Raw genomic sequence first — 20,933 nt, forward strand, 5'->3', positions numbered from 1 at the left:
CAATGTGGGGGGCAAAGGTTTCTGGGTGAAGGTGCACTTGGCATAGTTCCACGTGATGGCAGGCAGAGGTCTGGGGCCCTGCCTGCTATAGACCAGACCATTCTGTGGTAGCCCAGGCATCCAGGCCCAGGCTGCTAATCAAACTCATCTTTGCCTCATGTTTCTGAGCCAAAGGGCGCTGTGCAGAGCCTCCCAAGCACAGTGCTTTGGGGCCACAGGGGCTCCATGGGACCAGAGGCCCTTGGGAGCACTTGGAATGCTCCTTTCAGGGAACCTCGGCCAGCATTGGGATCTGCCCCTGAGCTCTGGGGAACTCCTCTTTAGTCTCTTCTCAAGGAGTCCCAGCCCAACCTCTAGGCCAGAGAAGCCTCCTGTCCTGATGCCACGCGGGCTGAGACTGGGCAGGACACGTGTAGCCTGGGTGAGGGCCCGGGTCACTGCAGTGCTCTGGCAGAGAGGGCAGTGGGCACCAGTCCCTGTGGCACCTCGGGCAGCCACAGCATGAAGCGATCTTGCTTCTAAGGGCTTTCCCACCATGTCCTGCTTGGCCAGAGCTACACCTGCCCTTGCATGGCCCCATCCTTGATCAATGCTCCAAGGGGAGTACTAATGGATCCTGAACTAGTGAGGGCTGGGCCCCGAGCTTAGGGCTCTGAATCTCAATGGCTGGCAGCGGGCAGGAGATAGGCTCAGTGGGGTGAAAAGGGATGTCCCGGGATACAGGCCATTACTCTTCAGACACACTAACTGAGCATCAGTCCTCCAAGTTCCAGACCCTTTCCTGCCAGAGTTGGATACCCCATAGCTGGGTTTGTGGGCTGGTTGGAGGCGTAGGCCTCAAGCAGGCAGTGCGGCTGCAACCTGGCTGGTTCACAGAGCAGTGCCCGGCCACAGCCTAAGGATGAGGAAAGAAGCCCAGACTGAACAGAAGGGGTGTGTGTGTGGGGGGGTGAGGCAGAGGAGATGGAGGCAGACAGCCTCCTCGGCGTCAAGCTCCCCACCCCAGCCTGCAAGGTGCCGAGGTGGGTGTGTCCTTCCTAGGGCCTGAGATCTGGCTCTTGTCTGGAGCCAGGCACACACCACCACAGCCAGCCCAGTCTGTGCCCTGGAGGGTGGGGCCAAGGTGGAGGGTTTTCACTGGTGGCTGGCATTCTTGAAATGGAGATCAGGTAACTGGAACCCCAGCTTGGCTCTTCCCCTGCCACGTGTCCTAGACAAGCTTCCCCACTTCCCTGAGCCTCCGATACCACCTCTGTCAGAGTCACGATGCTTTCCCTTGAAAGCTAGTTGCAGAGTCTACCTCCAGGGAGCAGCATCTGCCAACAGTGACATTGCTTACAACCAGGCAGGCCTGGTTCCAACTCTTCATGGTCACTTCAGAGGTCAAAGCCAACTGCCCCGGGTCTGGCTACTGCTCTTCCTAAGACCCCAGTGGCTGGGCTGGGTGACTCCACCTTGCCCTCCCTCCTGCAGGCCCTCCAGAGATGAGGCTGTGTTTCTGTTCTAGAAACACACCAAATCCTTTCCAATGCAGACCCTGGGCCCCGGGGCCTCAGCAACAAAGTCACTACCTCTCTGGGACCCTTCCCAGCAATCTCTCTGCATTGTCCTGACTGCTTTTCTCCCTGAACCTTTTAGCCTGAAATTGTCCTCTAGACAGGGCTTGTTTCCCTGGCCTAGCAGGACAAGTGCTCCTGAGGGCTGACCTTGCTCAGGCCCTCCAAGCCCCCAAACAGCTCTGAAAACTTGGGCTCCTCCAGGCAGCCTGGTGCCTGGGGTTGAGTAGGGGCCTCCTGCGTGGTGGCTGATGCTCCCACTCCAGCCAAGCTGAGCTCTTAGATGGGACCTTCTCCAGTCACCAAAAGGAAGCTCAGCAAATGGAGTTTGCCTTCCAACCTACCTAATTTCAACAGTGGGTCTGTGTGCCTGGCTGAGCCTGCACAGAATGGGAATCAGGTATAAATCATGCTTCTTGGTGGCCCCTGGTGGGGGCTGGCCCAGTGCCTGCCAGGATGTGCGGCCCAGGCAGCCCCAGCGGCGCCTCCGTCTTCCTTGCCTGTGCACCCTCGGGAAAGGCCTTGCGCACAGCTCTCTTGGCTGTGAGCGGGGAGTTTCTGCCTGTGTGTGGTTAGGGTTGTGACAGTGATTCAACCTCCAGCAACTTGGCCCAGTGTCTGGCCCGGATGGTGGTTACGACACCCGCGGCTGAGGCAGGGCCCCCAAACTGTGTGAAGGTTAGCGTGCTTGGGCTAGGCTGGGGGGTGGGCACAAACTGTAGGGACACCCCGTGGCCCAGCCCAAGGGGGCCAAGGCCTGCCCCGATTCCTGGGTTCCTCTACCCCTGCAGCTGCGGTACCTGGGAGTCCAGTGGTCTGAGCCAGAAGGCATCCTGGGGCCTACGCCTGCCCCTTCTGGGGACACCTCACTGGGAAGCACAGTGCAGAGACACCTCTGCCAGCACCAAATCTTACCCTGGCTTCCCTGGAACATCTCTAGAACTTGGGACCTGCCTCTCCCAGAGCTTGATCCCCCTCCTCCCTGTGACCACATCTTGCATTCTGCTCGGTAACACAGGCTGACTGCCGAGGACAAAGCCCAGGTTTCTTAGCTGGCCTCCGTTTCCTGCCTCAGCCCTTGCCTGCTCCTGGGGCAGCCTGGCCAGGACACGTGCTAGGGGGCCAGGGCCCCAGATCCGCCACTCACTGTACTTTCCACCTGTACTTTTCCCTTGGCTAGGGCCACTCCTCCAAGTCTCCATTCTTCCTCTTGCTTCCTCTTGTTGAGGTGATCTCTCCAGGAAGCCCTCTCTGACTGCTCCTTCCTGTGCTGCCAGAGCCCCTCCGCCAGTGTGCAGCACAGGCACAGCCAGCGCTGTTACGGCCTCGGCAGCCCAAGAGTGTGGGGCTTGTGCCCTGCTCTGACCAGGAGCCCTGGCCTCCCTCATGGCTCTCTCCCAGCCAGAGCTGTGGTCCTGTGGCCAGGACTCAGATGTCCCCTCGCCCCCTCCTCTGCGTACCCAGACCTCAGAGCAGGTAGCACAGTCCTGCGTGTCATACCATCTGCCTGGTGAAGCCCTCGATGCCTAGGCCTAAGAAGTGTCCATGGCAACCCCAGGCTACTAGCTGCTTCTGTGCCCAAACCTCTGGGTCTGGTTCCTCCTACAGCATCACTCTCTCCTGACAGGCCTGGATGGAGCCTGCTGGGCCTGGACCCAGGCAGGCTCCCTAGAGCCTCAGAAGCATCCATCACTGCCTTGAGGCTTCCTGCCCAGCGTGTGACAGCCTGGGGGCTCCCAAGCCTAAGCTGAACCAGGAAGGCAGCAGAGGACCCCACGTGCTGCATCCTCAGAGCCACTTCCAGACAAAGAGCTCACTTCATCCACAGACAATGGCCCCCAGGGCACAGATGACGTGCAAGCCAGGCCTCCGGGGTGGAGGAGGAAAGGCTCAGGGCCTGGGTCCCAGGGCAGGATGTGGGGGCTCCTGGGAGCTCTCTGGCAAGTCAAGCTGGCATGGGGCTGAGGGCTCCCAGCCCAGCCCAACCTGCACCCTGCCTGCTGCCAGGCCCTCAGAGACCCACTTTCCCACTCAAGGGCAGGGAGCAGCATCTGGCCACGCTGCCTGTGCATGTACCCCAAAGGCCTCCCCCTTCCCACAGAGCATAGCAGAGTGCCTGAGGGCAGACACGGAGGCCGGGAGGGCAGAGAACTTGCTCTCCAACCTGCAAGCAGCAGGAGAGGGATATACGAGTCCCCAGACAGCCCTCTCTGCCTTGGCTCTTGCCAGAGGCCTCTGTGGTTAGGGTGACATGAGGTCCTTGTCTAGCCACTTGGTGCCCCGCCTGTCTGGAAAGAAGGCAAAGGCAGGAAAGGTGACCCCTCCCACCGTGGAACCTCTCCCACACTCCTCTCCTGTCCTCAGGCTAGGGGTAAGGGCACTTCCTGGTACTAAGAGCCCCTCCACACTGGCAGTATCCTCCCAGAAGGTGCAGGGACCCTAAGGCCAGGGGCAGAGCCAGGAGTGTGGGGCGTTGCACAAAGGTGCTGTCTTTATACACAGAGTAATGAGGTCATCATTACATGGTGTGAGATACCACTGCTTATATAAACCACCACAGAATGGGGTTCCAGGGGTGGGGGCTCCAGGAGCATGGCAGAGGGGCAAGGGAGGTGCGAGCAGGGGTACAGGCTGAGTGAAGAGGGAGGGGAGGTATACCGGGTGCTGGGAAGTGGGAGACTACAGGTGTCTTGGGAGCTTGTGGGGAAGAAGTGCCAGGACTTCAGTGCCAGTGCCACACAGCAGGCAGGGGCTGGAATGACCAGGCATCCACTTCTATTACAGGGATGGCCTTGTAGCTGAGACTAGCTACACCCCTTCCCAGTAGCACCTCCCTTCTCCCCTTGGTGCTACGGAGACAGGGTGGTCTGACACCCAAGCCAATGCCCACATGGCCTGCCCTGCCCATGGCCGGCCATCTCCTGCTCACCAGGGTCCTGACTGGGCGAGTTCAGTGCTCCTTCCCTTGCTGACTGACAGTGAGGAATGCTCCCCTCCCACTTTGGCCCCAAGATGGGGGGCCAAGGTCTGCATTTCTCTATCCTCCTGGGGCCGTCTCTGCCAGGGTCCCTGTGTATTCTGATCATTAGTTTCTGCCTCTCCTCTGGGTATCATTGCATGATTTCCTGCTTGTCAGTCTTTACTCTTCCCTGGAAAGTCACAGGAAGCAGTCGGGCAGTCTCAGCAGGGTGTTGGTCTTGGCCCAGGAGCTGAACCCACAAACCAAGGGCATTTCCACTAAGACCGGCAGGGGTCCAACCTGGCCACAGCCATCTTCATGCTATGGGAAGGCAATCTGCCCCCACCTGGAAATCAGCTCTGTGGCCACAGGACTCCAGAACCCTGCCCCCCATGGGGTCCTGCTCTGCCCTTGGGGACCCTCAGCGTGTCATCGTCTAGTAGTATGGGGGTAGAGCATGTGTGGTAATGCTGAGGGCTCTTTCCACAAGGGATTCTCAGGACTTCAATGAGGCCAGGTCTGTGCTGAGCAGAAAAGTCCAGGGGTAGGTGAGAGTGGAGTGTGGAGGCCCTGCCTTACATGGTCTGCAGGAACCAGTTCAGGTGAGCTCGGGCACCCAGCCACAGTCCTTTTTCAGTGTGAAATGGAGCCCTATAGACTGGTCTACGGACCTGGCCACTTTCTGGTCAGACTGGGTTTGCTGAGTGGGGCTACTGTGCTGGCCAGGATACCAAGAGTGGAGAGTCATCCAGGCCCTGCCCAGGCCCTAGCAGGCTTTCTTAAGGCCAGGCCGTGGCCACCCCCAGTCTTGGCCTTAGTGTGAGAGATAAGCAGCACCAAGGACATAGACGCTCGGGGCTCTGAGGGATGCAGGGAGCCCAGGGACCATGTCTTTCCCAAGCCCTGCCTGATGAGCAGGAAGTCCACCCGTGGTCTGAACCTTGCTCTGAGGCCTGGCCCCTCCTGCCGGGCATTCACTGCGAAGTGTGAGATAATCCTGCCTCCTTTCCTGTGGCTGGCGAGGCATGGGTCTACGCACACCAGGCACCTCACAGGCAGCAGAGCTTTGCTTTGGCTAGTGGGAGCAGCAGCCTCTTCTAGCCTGGACTTCTACATTACACTGTGGCTCATGGGTGTCTGAGATATCCCACAAAGAGAAGATGACACAGCAGGCTCAAACTACACAGTGGCAGCCCACCTGCCAAGAATCGCACAGGCTGGAGGCCCGACCCACCCCGCGGTGTGCCCATGGAGGGCCCTCTGTGGGAAGGGTGTCCCAGCTGCTCAGTGAAGGGCTTATGCTTACAGACACAGGGAGAAGTCACCACACTCCACGTTCCCCAGCCAAACCTCTGCCATCTGACATATGGATAATTTAAATGATGATACTCAAGACTGAGCAAAACAAACAAACAAACAAACAAACAAACAAACAAACAAACTCATTTGTGGCACAGACAAGAGATGCACCTCTCTGGGGACTGCTCCATGGACATCAGGTTCCATTGTTTAAAGGTCAAAAAGAGCCAGGCGTGGTGGCGCAGGCTTGTAATCCCCGCGCTTGGGAGGCTGAGACAGGAAAATCACGCAGGTTCAAAGCCAGCCTCAGCTACTTAGTGAGGCTCTCAGCAACTTAGTGAGACCCTGTTTCTTTTTTTCTTTTTTTTTTTTTGTGGTACTGGGGTTCCTGGAAGTCCTTCTACCTCCAGGCTACACTCCCACGGGCTACACTTATTTTTTAACTTTATGTGGAAACAGGGTCTCTTAAGCCAGCGAGGCTGGCTCTGAACCAGCGCGATCCTCCTGTCTCTGCCTCCCAAGCGTGGGGATTACAAGTGTGCGCCACCACGCCCAGCTGACCCTGTTTCTAAATAAAATATAAAATAGGTCTGGGAGTGTAGCCTGGAGGTAGAAAGCCTCTGGGTTCCATCCCAGTATCATGCACACTAAAAAAAAAAAAAAAAAAAAAAAAAAAAAGGTCAAAAAGAATAAAAAGGTGCACATGGTGAGCAGGCTTCTCAACCATCGGCTCCCTCCTCCACCCCTGGTACCTCGTTTGGAAATTTCACCTTTCCTTTTTGGTCTTCCTTTAGGGGTATACCTGAGTTCTCATTCTCAGATGCACCAGCAAGCCCTGGTTCTGCTGGCTGCGTGAGGGTGTGGTTCTGCAGGGCTGGGGCCTGATGGTGCCCCAGATCCCCTCAGGGCTCCTCAGGTTCTGGTGGGGCTCTCAGGGCTAGACGGAGGGCCATCCAGAAAGGCCTGCTCACAGCATACCTCCTCTGAAAATGACAACTGCTAAGGTCCCCTCCACAACAGCTCTTGGCCCCAAGACTGTGGCTGTAAGTCATCCCAGCAATGAGCCATGGGGCCACAGGGACTGTTCGGGTAAATGCTGAGCCAGCAGGCTCTGGCTACACAAGCAGCCACATCCTGGGGCTTTTATAGTTCTAGGAGTCTCAATCTTTTTCTTCTTCTTTTTAAAATCAAGGACTCAAGGAGGTGTACAAATCTGACCACCACAAGCCCCCATTTAGGAATCCTATGTCCAGCCTTCAGGCCTGTCATGGCCAGGGCCCTGGAAGACCCCGAGACCTCCATTCTCCCAGAACAGAGGAGACAATCGGCTGCAGTCGGCTCTCTGCTGGCCTTTAGGGAGGGCTGATGCCAGAGTCTAGAGTTGGCAGAGCCTATCCTGGAGTGGACTCTTCTTTGAGGCAGGGCAGGGACTATTCTGGCCATTTGAGGCTGAGGAGATTGACTGGCTAGAACAAAGTACACAGCCGCAGACAGCCGAGTCTTGGGGTCTGGGGCGTGTTCTGGACCCTGAGGCCTTACTTCGGGACTCCACTGTGCTGTCTCTCCTGTGCAGTAACCCCTCACATGGCTTGTGGAGAATGCCTGAGCTCCCCCTGGCAGGAAGGCCTGGGGAGGCAGCCTGCTTCTCTGGGTGCCTGTACAGCTGGGGAAAGGAGGTGCTGGATGAGGCTAGAGGAAGCAGGGGCTAGGGTGGGCTACAACTTGAGTCAAATACAAAATCGGGTGCTCTCTGCCATCAACCTTGATGGAGGACAAGTGGCTGGAGCCTGCATGTCCAGGGCAGGCCCTGGCCAGCCAATTCCAGCCAGGAGCTTACTGTCCCCACCCCGGTGGATCTTAAAGCCCTGGCCCCACCCCAGACCTCCTTTCCCACCTCTGTGGGATTTGTGACAGTACCAATGACTTAACTTGATGGAGACCACTGTTTCTTCCAACCAAAGGTGCAGGCAGAAGCCAGTGCCTCAGTGGGACAGCTGTGTCTGGGGTGGTGTGGGCAGAGTGGGATAGAAGAGGGGCAGGGAAAGCTAATCCCCACTGTACACTGGAGCCAGGTCACAGCCAAAGAGATCAGTGATCAGTGGTGCTTGGCAGTCACATGTCCCCAGAAGGCCCTGGTGGGGTAACTGGCACATGGTAGCTGTGCTCAGGTTGTAAGGAATCTATGGTCTGCAGGCTGAGCTGTGCTGGAGCCCTGGAGGGTTTCAAGCAAGAACCTGACATGGTCACATCCCTAAATTCTCCTGTCCAGGCAAAGGTGACAAGTCAGGGCTCTGCCGTGCTCCTCACTACTGGGAAAGAGTCTCATACTGTTCTGGGCAGAAAGAACTAACCAGCAGAGCTGACAGTTAATCCAGCATGGGCTGGATCCCACCCCTTTCAGGGTTATGGAGGATGGGGGCTCACAGGGTCCACTCCAGAGGACTACCTCTGAGGGCCACAACTGCCACATAGTGGGATGTCAAGGGTGTCTGCAGGCTGCTTGGGTCTGGGGGAAGATGCAGGTGGAGGCCACATGCTGACAGCTATGGGACAGGTGGGGTCAAGATGTGCCAGCCCAGGTTGGCTACTATGAGGAAGAGCACCAGGCTCGGGTCTAGACTCCACCTTTCATCACAGCAGTGACAGTGACTGCTGCACAGCACGAACACGAGCCAGGCAGTTTTGTATATCCTTTACGAGGCTCGGCCTAATCCTCGCAGGCTGCTGCTTCCACATGCAAACAAGGAAATAGCCGTCCAGGGGAAGAGCTTTAGGTTCAAGGTCACAGAGCTGCCAAATGGGGCTAGAAGCTATTCCATCATCTGACCGGATGCCAGGGTCCAAAGCTGGCCAACTCTCCCTGAAGTGGACTCTGCTTCGGGACAGAGGAGGGGACATGCTGACATCCCGGTGACCAGTGTGGGTGGAGGGATGTGCAGGAACATGGGGTGACTTTGGGCTGAGCTCCCAGGTTCCCGGCTCTGTTTCTGATCGGTGTTTAGCCAGGTTGCCTAAGAGTGACCCTGGAGACCATCAAGTTGTACTAGTTGAGTATGGAAGGCAGGTGCAGGACCCACTCCCTAAAGGTCCTGTCACACAGCTACCCCTTCCCCCCGGGCTGGTGTGGTCCACCCCTACCCTCACCTGGCTTCATTGTGCTCATGACAGTCCGGCAGCTCCGCAGCACGGCCTCGTAGATGGCCCTTTGATCCTCTGTGAACTTGCCGTTGGCAGGAAAGGAGCAGGTGATGTCCGAGGCAAAACAGTAATACTCTCCACCCATGTCAAACAGGCTGTGGGGAGAGGAGGGTATGAGGCAGGTGGGGCACTCAGGGGCGTTTGCAACCACCCCAGTTTCCTCCGGCTCTCCTCCCCCTTGAGACTCAAGGGCAGCTTGTCCTGGCCTGGACGCAGCAGGGGGTTGAGGCCACCCCATCTCAGGATGTGACTGGTGTTCCCCATAGGGGCAAAAATAGCAGGGGAACCCAGAAACATCCTGGCACACCTCTATCTCCAAGAGAGAAAGTGGTGCAGAGCTCAGCCTGTGCAGGGAAGGCCGGGGGGAATGGGCTGCCCTTTACAGTTTGGCCCTGCCTTTGGGGGTTCACTTGGAGAACTGAAAGGACACATATGTTCCTAGGTCTGCCCTGTACCCAGCATGGCTGACACAATGCTCATGGGAGGGAGGGAGGAGGAAGGAGCTAGCAGAGCTGAGCGTGGACATAGGACATGCTGCCCAGTGGAGAACGTGGGTTGGGCTGTGCTACTGACATCCCACAGGTCCAGAATGTCTGTGTGCACAGGTGGCAGGTGGCTAGTGCCTCTAGCTTTGCTCCAGCTCACTCCCCTGCCCCCCCCCACCCAGAGGAAAGCACCTGTCACTATTCCTCTCTCCACCGAGGTAGGACATGGCCTGAGGGGAGGGCAGGGAGGAAGTGTCAATGGATGACCTTGTGTCCAGTAGGGGTCTCTGGCTGGGTAGGGCTGTGCCTGGCCCCTTCACCCTGCCTGCCTGCCATCCTGGCATTCCCAGGTAGCTGAGCAGGGCATAGACAGTGTGGAGCATGAGGCAGATGTAAGGTAGGGGAGGCCAGGAGGTCCAGGAGCCAGAAGAGGCTGGACAGTGTTGGGACAGGTGGCCAGGCCTGCTGAGTCAGGAGGACAGTACAGTTCACTGGTACAGTAGGGCCTCTGACACCCATGATGGGCCCCTGGTACAGCAGGGCCTGAAACAGGGCCAGCCTTACTGCACCCCGGGGCCCTGTCTAGTCAAAGAGAGATAAGTATCCTGCCCTGCTCACCCTAGGAGGAGGAGTGAGATAGGCTGTTGGGGCCAGGCCTGCCCCCCACGGCATGTAGCCACCCACATGGGCCAGGGAGGGGTCTGGTTAGAGATGAGGGGTGCACAGACGCTGCACCTCCTTCCCACTGTCCTACCTCAGCATCATCAGGCTGCTGACGACACAGAGTGAGGGCCACCAGTGCCTTCATGGGGTCATGGCCAAGTCACAATGCTGATGCTGAGAAAAGTAACTGGAGGACACTGGCCCCAGTGCTTCAGGGTCCTGCCCACATTTCCAGGGCCAGGTGACCACAGGGCAGGCAAAGCTGAGTTGGGAGCTGTCCTCTCACTCTGGCTGAGCCTAGTTTCCACTTAGGGTCTGACTCTGGGCTTCCCATGGGGGTCCACATCTGTAGCCGTGCAAAACCTGGCAAACTGGAACCCAGAGTACTTTTTGTGGCTTCCTTTACGAGGGCCTCTCACCCAAATATGACTCTCATGGTAACCACAAACATCCCAGAAGCTGCCTATGAGCTGGCCTTTGGGGACCCTATTATGTGGGACAGAAGGGGTGGGACCCTGGCCCTGCGTGTAGAGCCGGGAGCCAGGTCACGTGGCCTGCCAAGCAGCACCAGCTATCCCACAAAGGCAGATTTTTAAAGTCAAAGCTTGAATGCTCAGGATCCCTGGGTACTTTGCTGGAATCCAAAGTCCTCAGCTGAGTACTTTTTAATCTCCCGACTTCTGATTGCAAAACGCCATAAACAGTGTCAACAGTGCACAAAACACAGGTAACAGTTCGGGTGCTTCTCAGAGGATGGAGCAGGGCCCCACTAACATGGGGAACTTGGGGTTGGGTCAAAGTCTCTGGGGGGACCCTGCCAGGAGCAGACCCGGGGGACCTGGGCCCCCCTTGAGGGTGACCTGCCCCAGCCCAGTTGAATGAGGGCAATGAAAGAGACAGCCGCTCAGAGAAGACAAATCTGGTGTCCCTTCCCTAGGAGGCTGCAGATGCGATGGCTGTAGGGGCCATCAGTTGCCTGTTTACTCCTGTGTGAGGTACCCCTCAGAGCTGGCTGGGAAAGTGGGGCACATCTAAATCCTAAACTAAGGGGAGACTAAGGCTCCTAACACTGGTCCAACAAATCCCCAAGACGCAGTTGAAGTAAGCAACTCACGCCAGCTACGAGCTCTGGCACTAAGCCTTCAGGGCCTCAGTTTTCCCGCCTTCAAAATAGGCACATGACCATCGCCACAGGTATGTGTCCTCTTGGGGCCAGCATGCAGGCAGCAGTGGGGACAGAGAGCATGGGGCCCTGGCCTCGTTTGCCTGGGGAAAGCAGAGTGTTTTCATTTGGGCTTCCTGGAGTCAACAGAGGAAAATGGTTTGTGGTTTGTTGGTTTAGAATATCCACGAATGGCCTGGGCAGACAGGACAGAGCCAGGAGTGTGGGGGACACAGATTCCTGGGTGGTGCCACATCAGAGTGTGACCTACAGCAGCCCTCCAGGGCACAAAGTTCTGTTGAACTGTGCTGATCTAAAAGAAAAACAGAAATTGGACTGTTAAAAAAAAACAACAAAAAAACCAGGAAGCCCACAAGAGCACGTCAAATGCTGGAATCATCTAGAACAGTTAAAAAAAATTTTTTTTCAGTGTAGCCCGGATCGAACCAAATTCTCTAAACTCTCTTTTATAAAATAAAAAGAACGTGGGATGGCGGGTGCATGGATTTCCTCAGCCACCCTAGTTTTATCTTCCAGCTTCTAGAAGACTTCAACTGTGTTTTTTATTTAAAGCCATCCCCTTTCTGGAGAAGGAAGCACACACCCAGCCCGCTCTGTCCGCCCAGCAAGGCTTGAGCACGGAGCTGGAGTCTATTTTTGTGTTCTCAGTTCCCTATCTTTTTCTGCCTTTTTTTTTTCAATCCCCTCAGAGTTTTACACGAATAAGTGATTCAGATTCAAACCACTCTGGAATCCAGGGATGAAAGCCATCTCTTTTATAAATCATCTCCCTCAACTCCTCTGTCCACTTCATCCGTACTCTGAATGCAAAATGACAATGGAGAATTCAGTCATACTTGGCTCAATTGAGCACGCTGGATCCCTCCTTCCAGGCTGCCTGGGGACACCCACCAGGGACACTACCATCGTGGCCCAGTGAATCTGTGTGATAATCTGAGACATCTGGGGAGAGATTACATAGCGCCAGGCAACAGGCAGGCGTCTCCTTCCCCACATGTGTTCCTACGGCTGTGTTTCTGGCTGGGACAAGAGGTTCTGTCTTCGGCTGGCTCCTCCTGGCAGCTTCAGGCCTGGGCTATCTGCCACCACTGGCCCACCCAGACCCCTCCCCGGCCCTCCACTGCCGCGGCCCCCTGCAGGGACCAGCCAGCCCAAGGCAGGAGGAGTCTCAGGGAAATGCTGCGATGTTTATACAAGGGCCACTTTGTACTCGACTTGTAACTTCACTTTAATATCCTGAGTATGTGGCACAGCTCTTGGCTGCTTCTCGCCCAAGATTGACATCTCACACACGCATGTGTTCAGCACTTTAGGAGCACCACAGTCGGTATGCATTTCAGGCCAGGCTGCTGGGGGTGGGTGTGCAGCAGTGGGATGCTCTCGCTTCCCCCAGACCTCAGCAGGAGACAGAAGGCAGGGCCCACAAGTCACTTTGCCATGTGTTGGGGCAGGTCCCGCAGACAGGTTAGTGAGTGCTGGCTTCCTGGGGCAGAGGCCAGCTGCCTGCTCTCAGCGCCCAGCCAGGCTTTCTGTGCAGTACCAACTTCTAAGTATGGCCAGCAGGATAAAAGGTCATCACTTGGGGTCCTTGAAAATCCCCAGGGCAGTCTAAGCCCAAGTGAACCTTTCTCAAGGCAGTCCACTCTCAGGACAGCTACCCCTGGGCAGACTGAACAGTGCTAATATAAGTAGCCACATGGCAGCCTCTTCCCATTCCCAGGCCCCAGGGCCAGCTATCTCTGGTGCAGACACTGACAAGAACAGCCATGTGCTGGGGGCCTATGGAGTCTGCAGAGAATCAGCACTGCTGTTTTACAGATGTTGTGGTATCAGGTCAAGGCCCCAGGAAGAGCATCACACAGCAGCTTGTTTGAGAAGGGGGGACCCAGCTGCTGCTGCCCCAGGTCTTGCTGCCTCTAGGGCACTGTGGGCTAAGGGCAGTGGCCACTGTGGGTGTGGAGAGGCAGGCCGTCGGTGTCATGTGCACAGCACATGCTTCATTTCATGTTTTTGGTGACCAGTGTCTTGTGATGTCTGCGAGCACCCAGGCCATCTAGACCAGCACTTTTCAAACTGTGGGTCATGACATCAATTGAGTGGGTGCAGTGACAAAGCACTGACAAACTAAACACACTGGAGAGAGGACACATGGGAGGGCTTCTGCTTGTGGCCAGGGCACATCTCTGAGTGTAAGTCCTGGTTAGGGTGTCAGGAGTACTTCTGAGATGGGATGGTGAAGGGCACAGCTAACTAGTCTGGCCTGTGCCCTCCAGAGAGTTTTCTTGCCTGCCCCAGGACTGGACATGTCCTTAGATGCTCAGGATGGCCCCCCCTGGTGATAGTAAGCATCTGTCTGAAGAAACTGCTCCCCAAACCCTCTGCCAGCAGGGGAAGAGCCCAGGAGCACTCTGGGGACCACAGAGTTGGACAGACAATAGGAGTGGGAAGAACTGTCCCATCCCAGCTTGCCGGGCCCAAGCAATGCTGAAGGAGTGGCTGGAGCCGAGAAGGTACCTCCAGCCTGTAGGGGTGAGAGTTTGGCTTGTCTGTGATGGAGACAGCCATGTAGAGGAGGGCTCTGGTGCTACCCTGGTTCGGGGATGTGAACATGGTAGTCACATGCCAGGCACATTCAGGGTACTTTTCAGCCCTATTCTGAGATGAAGCCAGCAGCTCTCATTTCTCTAGGCAGAGGAAATCAGGTTTTGGTACACTCAAGTGTGGCCCTACCCCTGCGGGTCAGCTTTGGGGGCTTCAGGCTGGCTATTTTCAGGGCAGGGAAAAGGCCCTATACCCTAGTAGGGAAATTGAGGTCACTGGCAAGCTGCTGAGCCCGGGGGTTGGGGTAGGTTTCTCCTTGGCTGGCTGCAGGCCCAACTCTCATGTCCAAAGAGTAAGATAGCAGGCCACCACCCTGAAGCAAAAGGTGAGGCCACGTCCTGAGACAATACTGCCCTCATCTGGCCAGAAGACACTGAAGACAACACTGGAAGGTCTGGCTCAGCAGCCACCAGCCACATCCTGCTACAATTAGGCAACCTAGGCTGGGGCGTTCTTGGACTCCTGTTTTAGGTTTGGAGAGGAGCTTGTACTCCCAGCCCTGCATCTGATCCAGTAGTAGGAAAAGTAAGAGGTGTGTTTCAGCCGTTTTCTAAGCTGAAGCCCAATTAAGAGCCTGGTGTGGTGGTACATGCATACAATCTTGGTTCTTGGGAAGCTGAGACAGGAGGATGATGAGTTCAAGGCCACCCTCGGCAACTCAGTGAGTCCCTGTTTCTAAATTAAAAGGGGTGGGGATGTAGCTCGGAGGTAGAATTCCCCTGGGTTCAATTCCCAGTAACTAAACCAGCTAACTCACTTACTAACATACATAAAATGGAGCCACATCCTGGTCCTCCCCCACCTCTGCCCTGGGGAGATGAGCCCACTCAGGGGCCCCAGGAAGGTCTGGAGCTGCAAGATTCAGACCAGGAATTCTGCCCAAGAGTAGTCAGAGTGGCCCAGCCAGGCAGCCTTGCCTCCCAGTGGGTGTAGACACAGTCAGTGGTGCCCTCTGGCGGCCCAGGTGCCTCCACCTGCCTGGAAACTCTCTCCACCGCCCAGACTGGCTGTGGGATGGTAGGTCAAATACAAGAGCTCAGAAGACAGCCTGGCCAGGGTGCTAAGTCCTGGCCACAGCTGTGCTAACACCCACCTGCTTGGGGTGGAAGCACGGGGAGGGGTCTTCTGGGGCACCCCACTTAAGGAAGGGCCCCCAGCAACCTTGTTAGATACCAACATTTGTGTGAACATGCTGAAAGCATTAATCAGCAAGAGTGCCACGCTTCTGCAACTTTGTTTTAGAAAGCCTGCTACTTGCCTTAAAAAGGAAAATAAAAAGCAACTGATGGCTCTCCTCTAAGACAGTGACCTACTGATGGGGATAAGGGGGGGATCCCAGAGACAGAGCCCAAAAGGGTCTGGGAGCCAACAGAAAAACTCTTTTCACAGCCATAGGCCCTGCGCAAGACCTCACGGCTCTGAACCTAACTGAGGGGGAGGGGCCCAGGGATCTGAAGCTCACCACATTCCTGCTCTTTTTCTTGGGCTTCACTGACCTCAAGCCCCACCTGGCATGTTCACCAGAGAGGATGATGTTGGGCTGGTGACAGAACAGGAAGGCCTCAGGAACCAAGAGCTGTCTGAATAAACCAGGCCTGACTCGTGCTCTGCCAAAAGCCAGTTGCTGGTAAGTGGGCCTTGGGGGCCAGAGTGCAGCAGGAAGAGGCCCCAGCCTGTCTGGCTCTGGTAAGGACAAGCGTTGCAGCAGCTCTCCTCACCCGCTGAGGGCCCATGCCGTGTCAGCGCTTTGCACTCAGCCCTGATTATCCCCAGAGCTGGGTGCTATGCTATCCCCAATGGATGGAAACACAGTGGCTCATAGAGGCAGCTACTCAGCTAGGGAGGGGAGTAGGGTCTTAATATGGGGACATTCTCAGCTTACGATCCTGTAAGTACAGCCTCTCTGGGGCTCCGTGTGTGTGTGTGTGTGTGTGTGTGTGTGTGTGTGTGTGTGTGTGTTTATGATCCTGAAAGCATAACCTCTGTGTGTGTGTGTGTGTGTGTGTGTGTGACTCTCAGCTTATCATCCTGTAAGCACAGCCTCTGTGTATGTGTGTGTGTGTGTGTGTGTGTATTTGTGTGGGTGTGTACTGAAATATACATGGGTGCCTGTACCTGAGACTGCAGAGAGTCCCCCACCCCTGGTATAGTCTGACTACTCTGGACCAGCTCCAACTCCCCCAGATAGCCATGTTACTGTGTGTGTGTGTGTGTGTGTGTGTGTGTGTGTGTGTGTACCGAAGTGTACCTGAGACTGCAGAGAGAGCCCCCCCAGCACAGTTTGACTGGACCAGCTCTAACTCCCCCAGATAGCTATGTTATTAAATATTAAATATCTCTGGGGATCTGGGTATGGTGGCACATGCCTGTAATCCCACTACTTGGGAAGCTGAGACAGGAGGATCTCAGATTAGAGGCTAGCCTCAGCAATTGATCTCAGCAATGAGACCCTGTTTCTAAATATAATATAAAAAAGGCTGAAGTATAGTTCAGAGGTAGAATGCCCCTGGTTTCCATCCCCAGTACCAAAAATTAAGATGAAATAAAATAAAAAACATACATACATACATACATACATACATACATATGTGGGGTATTTTTACCCAATGTCAAAGACAAGGACCTGGAGCCCAACACTGCAACAGGTGCCTAGGACACAAGCCCTGCCCTAGGAGGCATCCAGCTTCAGGAAAAACTCTGCTCATATTCTGGTTTCATACCTTATGATAAAGTACCATGGTTTTTATGTTGGGATAACAGAGTGATTTATTATTTACCGAATGCAGTAGGCGCTCGGCAGATCAATTTCAATAAAACAATGGATTATAAATGCCTCTAGCAATCTGGCAGTAGCAGTAATCAACAAAACATGTTGTTCTAAATGCTGCATAATAAATTGACTATAATAAACTCATAATTATTCTACTGGCTACATTTCAAAGTTAGCACTAGAAAAACAAAATCACCAATTTGGATCTGGCACGAACAACCCTGGGCCTCCTTGGATCATTCTGTCTGCAGCTGCACCAAGAGACGCAGGTGGCATGCACTGCTCACCAGGGCCAAGGCCCCGACACCTGGGCCATGCGGCCCCTCTCAGAGGGTGAGGACACCTCTGGAGCAGATAAAGAGGGAAGTACAGAAGCAGCTGTGTAAAACTCATGGCCACAGGGCTCTGACATGGGTCCCTCTAGATAGCGCTACTTCCGGGACAGTGGGGACCTGCTGGTGTGGCTGGTCCAAACTCTGCCTTTGCCCTGGGATTCGGTTTCTGTGACCTGTCTTCCTGACCCAGCCAGCATGGGTCACTAGGTCAAAGCACTAGAAAAGCTCTCAGGAAATGAGAGTCCCTGGGAGACCAGGTGGTCTCTCTGGGGCTGTCTTTGGCTTAGCCGTGGCCCAGGGGAGGGCTCTGTTCCTCTCTTTCCCTGGTCTCCAGCTTAGCCCAGCTTCTCCCTATATCCCTTTGGCCTCACAATCTGAGCCTGGTGTTTTCCTGTGTCTCTGGTACTCTGCCATCTACGAAGGCAAGATAGTGTGGCTTTGAGGTGGAGGCTGGGTGAGAAATATCAACATACACGTGAGAGGCCTGATGGGTTCACTGCATGCCTTTGGCCTCCAGGCCTCTAAGATGGGAGCTGAGCTCTGCCCTGACCCTCTCAGCCTTGGGTGTGACAGAACCCGGCTACCACCTGATTAGGCCCACTCCCAGAGGCAATGCAGCGCAGCCCTGTAGACTAGGCCTTGGCCCACAATTCCTACGGGCCAGTGTGGCCTGTGGGTACACAGGTTCTGTGGCAGGCTAGGAAGATGGAAGCTGAGGCCCTGTTCCTGGTCAGGTGGACAGTGGTGTGCAGCAGTGATGCCAGCCTTACCCCTGCAGGCTCCCACCACAACCTGCCAGGCCAGGACTCTGCTCTGAGGTTCCTCACACGCTCCTGCTGCCCTGTGTAGTCCCAAGATGTGAGTGCTATCTCCACTCACAGGCTGGTAAACTGAGGCTCAGAGAGGGAAGGCGTTTTCTTCCAGAAGACTAAGCTGGGCTCCTGCTAAGAGCCAGAACATCGCATCCTGAGGCTGACCTGGCCGAGAAGCCTGTGGCCAGCCATATGCTGGCGTGTTCTGTGGAGGGGGACCCTGAGTCTGCAGGTCTCTGCAAGCCCTTGGCAGTGACAGCTCAGGGCACAGCAGCACTGGGGCAGCTGAGAAGGAAGAAGATAGCCCATCCAGGCAACGGCCAGCTTGAAAGGAAGCCACAGCACATGTAGAGCAGGGCTCTAGAGGTCCCTGTTCAGGTGCATCAGCAATAGATGGAAAGGTATCAAAAAAAAAAAAAAAAACAAAAACAAACAAAAAAAAAAAACGGGGGGCCAGGGCACCTCCTTCTGCTGGCTGGTGACCACAGCACATCTGGAGGAAAAGAGAGGGCGTCTTTGTGAGGCCTGTGGCTAAGGTCCAGACTCCAGGATCCCACTGCTGCTTTGGGCTGGCCCCAGCTGACATCTGAACAGTAAACAGGGGGGAGACACTGAGCACTGTGGGTAGAGGCTGCATCTGCGGCCACCCAGACCCTTGACAAGCCCAGGAGTGGCAGCTCAGTGCTCTCCACCCTCCATGCTGGGGTCTGTGAACAGGACTGCAATTTCGAGGGTAGAGACCATGCACATATGTGCGATGGAACAAGCACATATGTGCGATGTCTCCAGGAGGGGCTGGGAGCACAGCACAGCATGCTCAAGACAGTCTTACCTGCAGCACCACCCTGGACTTGGTGAGCCTGAGGCTGCATATTCCAAGGGGTCCCATGACCAAGGCTGGCAGGTTGCAGAGTGCAGGAGACTCGTGGCCTCTGGGCACTGAGACCTAGGGCTATAAGTCTGGTGCTTGCTGAATGGAAAGGACAGCCTGGCAGAGGCTGGGGAACATCTCAGGCCCTCCTCAGAAAAACTACCATTCAGCTGGGCGTGGTGGCACAACCCTGTAATTCCAGTACTTGGGAGGCTGAGACAGGAGAATCACAGGTTCAAGGATAGCCTCAGCAAGTAGTGAGACTCTTATCAAATTAGTGAGACCTTGTTTTTTTTTTTTTTTTTTTAAATAGGGCCAGGGGTATAGCTTGGGGGTAGAATGTCCCTGGATTCAACTTTCAGTAACACACACACACACACACACACACACACACACACACACACACACACACGAAAACCTACCATCCCAATGGCCCCACAGGAACCTCAGGGGACCCTGTCTTGCATCCTCTATGGTGCTAATTTGCAGGTGTAAGCCTTTGACTGTGGAGGCGAGAGGCCCTGGCAGGAAAGTCTGGGCTGAGAGCAGGCTTGGGGATCTTGCTGTGGTCAGCCCTCTCAGGACAGGGACCCAGGGGCCACCAGTAGACTTTGACACAGGGAGAGGCCAACCTTGGCCATATTGTTCACAGAGTTGGGGCCAGGGCAGCCCTGGGCCAGCCTCACTTACCACATGTCTCCATCCTGAATGATGCGGTCATTTGGAGCCCCAGCATGTCCGTAGTGCAGTATGGATGAATTCTCACCACTGCAAAGGACCAGGAAGGTGGTTAAAGGCCTATCCTAACTCAAGAGGCCCTGGGGTGCTGGTGCCCCAGCTTCCTCCCCACAGCAGTGCTACCCTCCCCCCCGCCACCCAGCACAAGAGTCAAGGGGTGGTTTGACAGGCACACAGCCTGGGGTGGGGATCCTGTGCCCACCCACCCCCCTGCTGTCAGCCACAGCCCCTCGGTTCACAACAGTGCCACCTGCAGGGCTTCTTGGCTGTGAGGGCCACGCAGGAAGCCATCTGGGCTGGGGACACAGAAGCAGAGGAGAACAGAAAGGGGGCAGTGGTTCCTGGGTCTGGGGATGGGCTCTGAGGACACCTTCTTTTCCTGGTGGCTAAAGGGAGAGGGCTCCATGGGAAGGGCCCTGCTGGTCTCAGGAGCCACCAGAGCCCTGGCCAGGGCTAGGGAGACAGGAAGCCAGCAATGCCTCACTGCTCTGCTCAAGAGAGCTTTCCTCACGATTGATGCCTTTAAGAAGAAAGGACTAAGTCATCCAAGGAGGGGGAGCAATAGCCCACTCAGGTGTAATATGCATGGCCCTGTTTGGGAGTCTTAGGAATCATAAAATAGAAGTAATGATTTTTCTCTTTATCCACCAGAAGAACTTTTCTAAAGACTGAAATGCTTCCATGTATTCTTCACGTTTGAGGGTGCACACATCAGCAAGAGCTGCCCATCCTGGCTGGGCAGAAGTTGAACCCTAGGGGCAGAACCTGGAGAGACAAGGCGGGTGTGCCCGAGAGATGAGGGGACCAACCATAGCTAGGACATGTCCGATGTTTGTGGTAATTTCTGCCACATAAGTACCTCTGACACAGAGCACCCCAGCCACAGTACACCACAGTGACATGCTTGCCCACACAGAGCCAACATCCTCTGTGACTATGACATGAAGGTCCCTGTGCAGTCACACAGAAAGCCTCACATACCCCTCCCCCGATGGAAAAACAATGCCAACCCCTTCACCAACATCTTTAGCCACGCTCCACCACCTGTCATAGAAGCTGCCCATCCTGGGATCCAGCCCAACTACACGTCCTATGTGTGCCTACATGGGGGCCATGGAAGGCCAGCAGTGGTCCAAGGCGGGGTGGCCCTGCTGCAGTGAGCAGGCTGTTCTCTCCTTCCCCTGGCATCAGGCCTGGTGGGCAGAGCTTGGTCTCAAGGCCTGGGGAACAGGAGTGACTTCTAGGCGTGGGTGGCAAGCACTGGTGTAGGTATGCAAGTAAACAAGTGCCTCTAAATTGGAGAGGGCTGGAGCAGTGGCTCCTCCCCCAAACGCCCCCCACAAGGCCCAGGATGCACTTACCTGCAGCAGATGCAGGTATAGGAGTTGTGGCGCATGCCACCCCGGGAGTAGCAATAGTGCTGGAACAGGCTGCAGGGGAGAGACATTAGGTGTGGTCACTGG

At 55.6% G+C, this 20,933-nt stretch overlaps 1 protein-coding gene across 1 annotated transcript in view; it reads right to left on the minus strand.

Annotated features, from left to right (window-relative positions):
• Positions 1-20,933, minus strand: part of PEPD (peptidase D) — a gene marked incomplete at both ends in the record, with an annotated part of 131,016 nt that overhangs the window by 4,949 nt on the left and 105,134 nt on the right. The window contains 3 exons of the mRNA XM_080703549.1: positions 8,959-9,107; positions 19,423-19,500; positions 20,832-20,900. Of these exons, the coding sequence (XP_080559675.1) occupies positions 8,959-9,107; positions 19,423-19,500; positions 20,832-20,900 (296 nt within the window). The remainder of the gene's footprint in view (positions 1-8,958; positions 9,108-19,422; positions 19,501-20,831; positions 20,901-20,933) is intronic.

The sequence above is a fragment of the Muscardinus avellanarius genome (assembly GCF_963383645.1).
Source record: "Muscardinus avellanarius genome assembly, chromosome: 10".
Lineage (NCBI taxonomy): Eukaryota > Metazoa > Chordata > Mammalia > Rodentia > Gliridae > Muscardinus > Muscardinus avellanarius.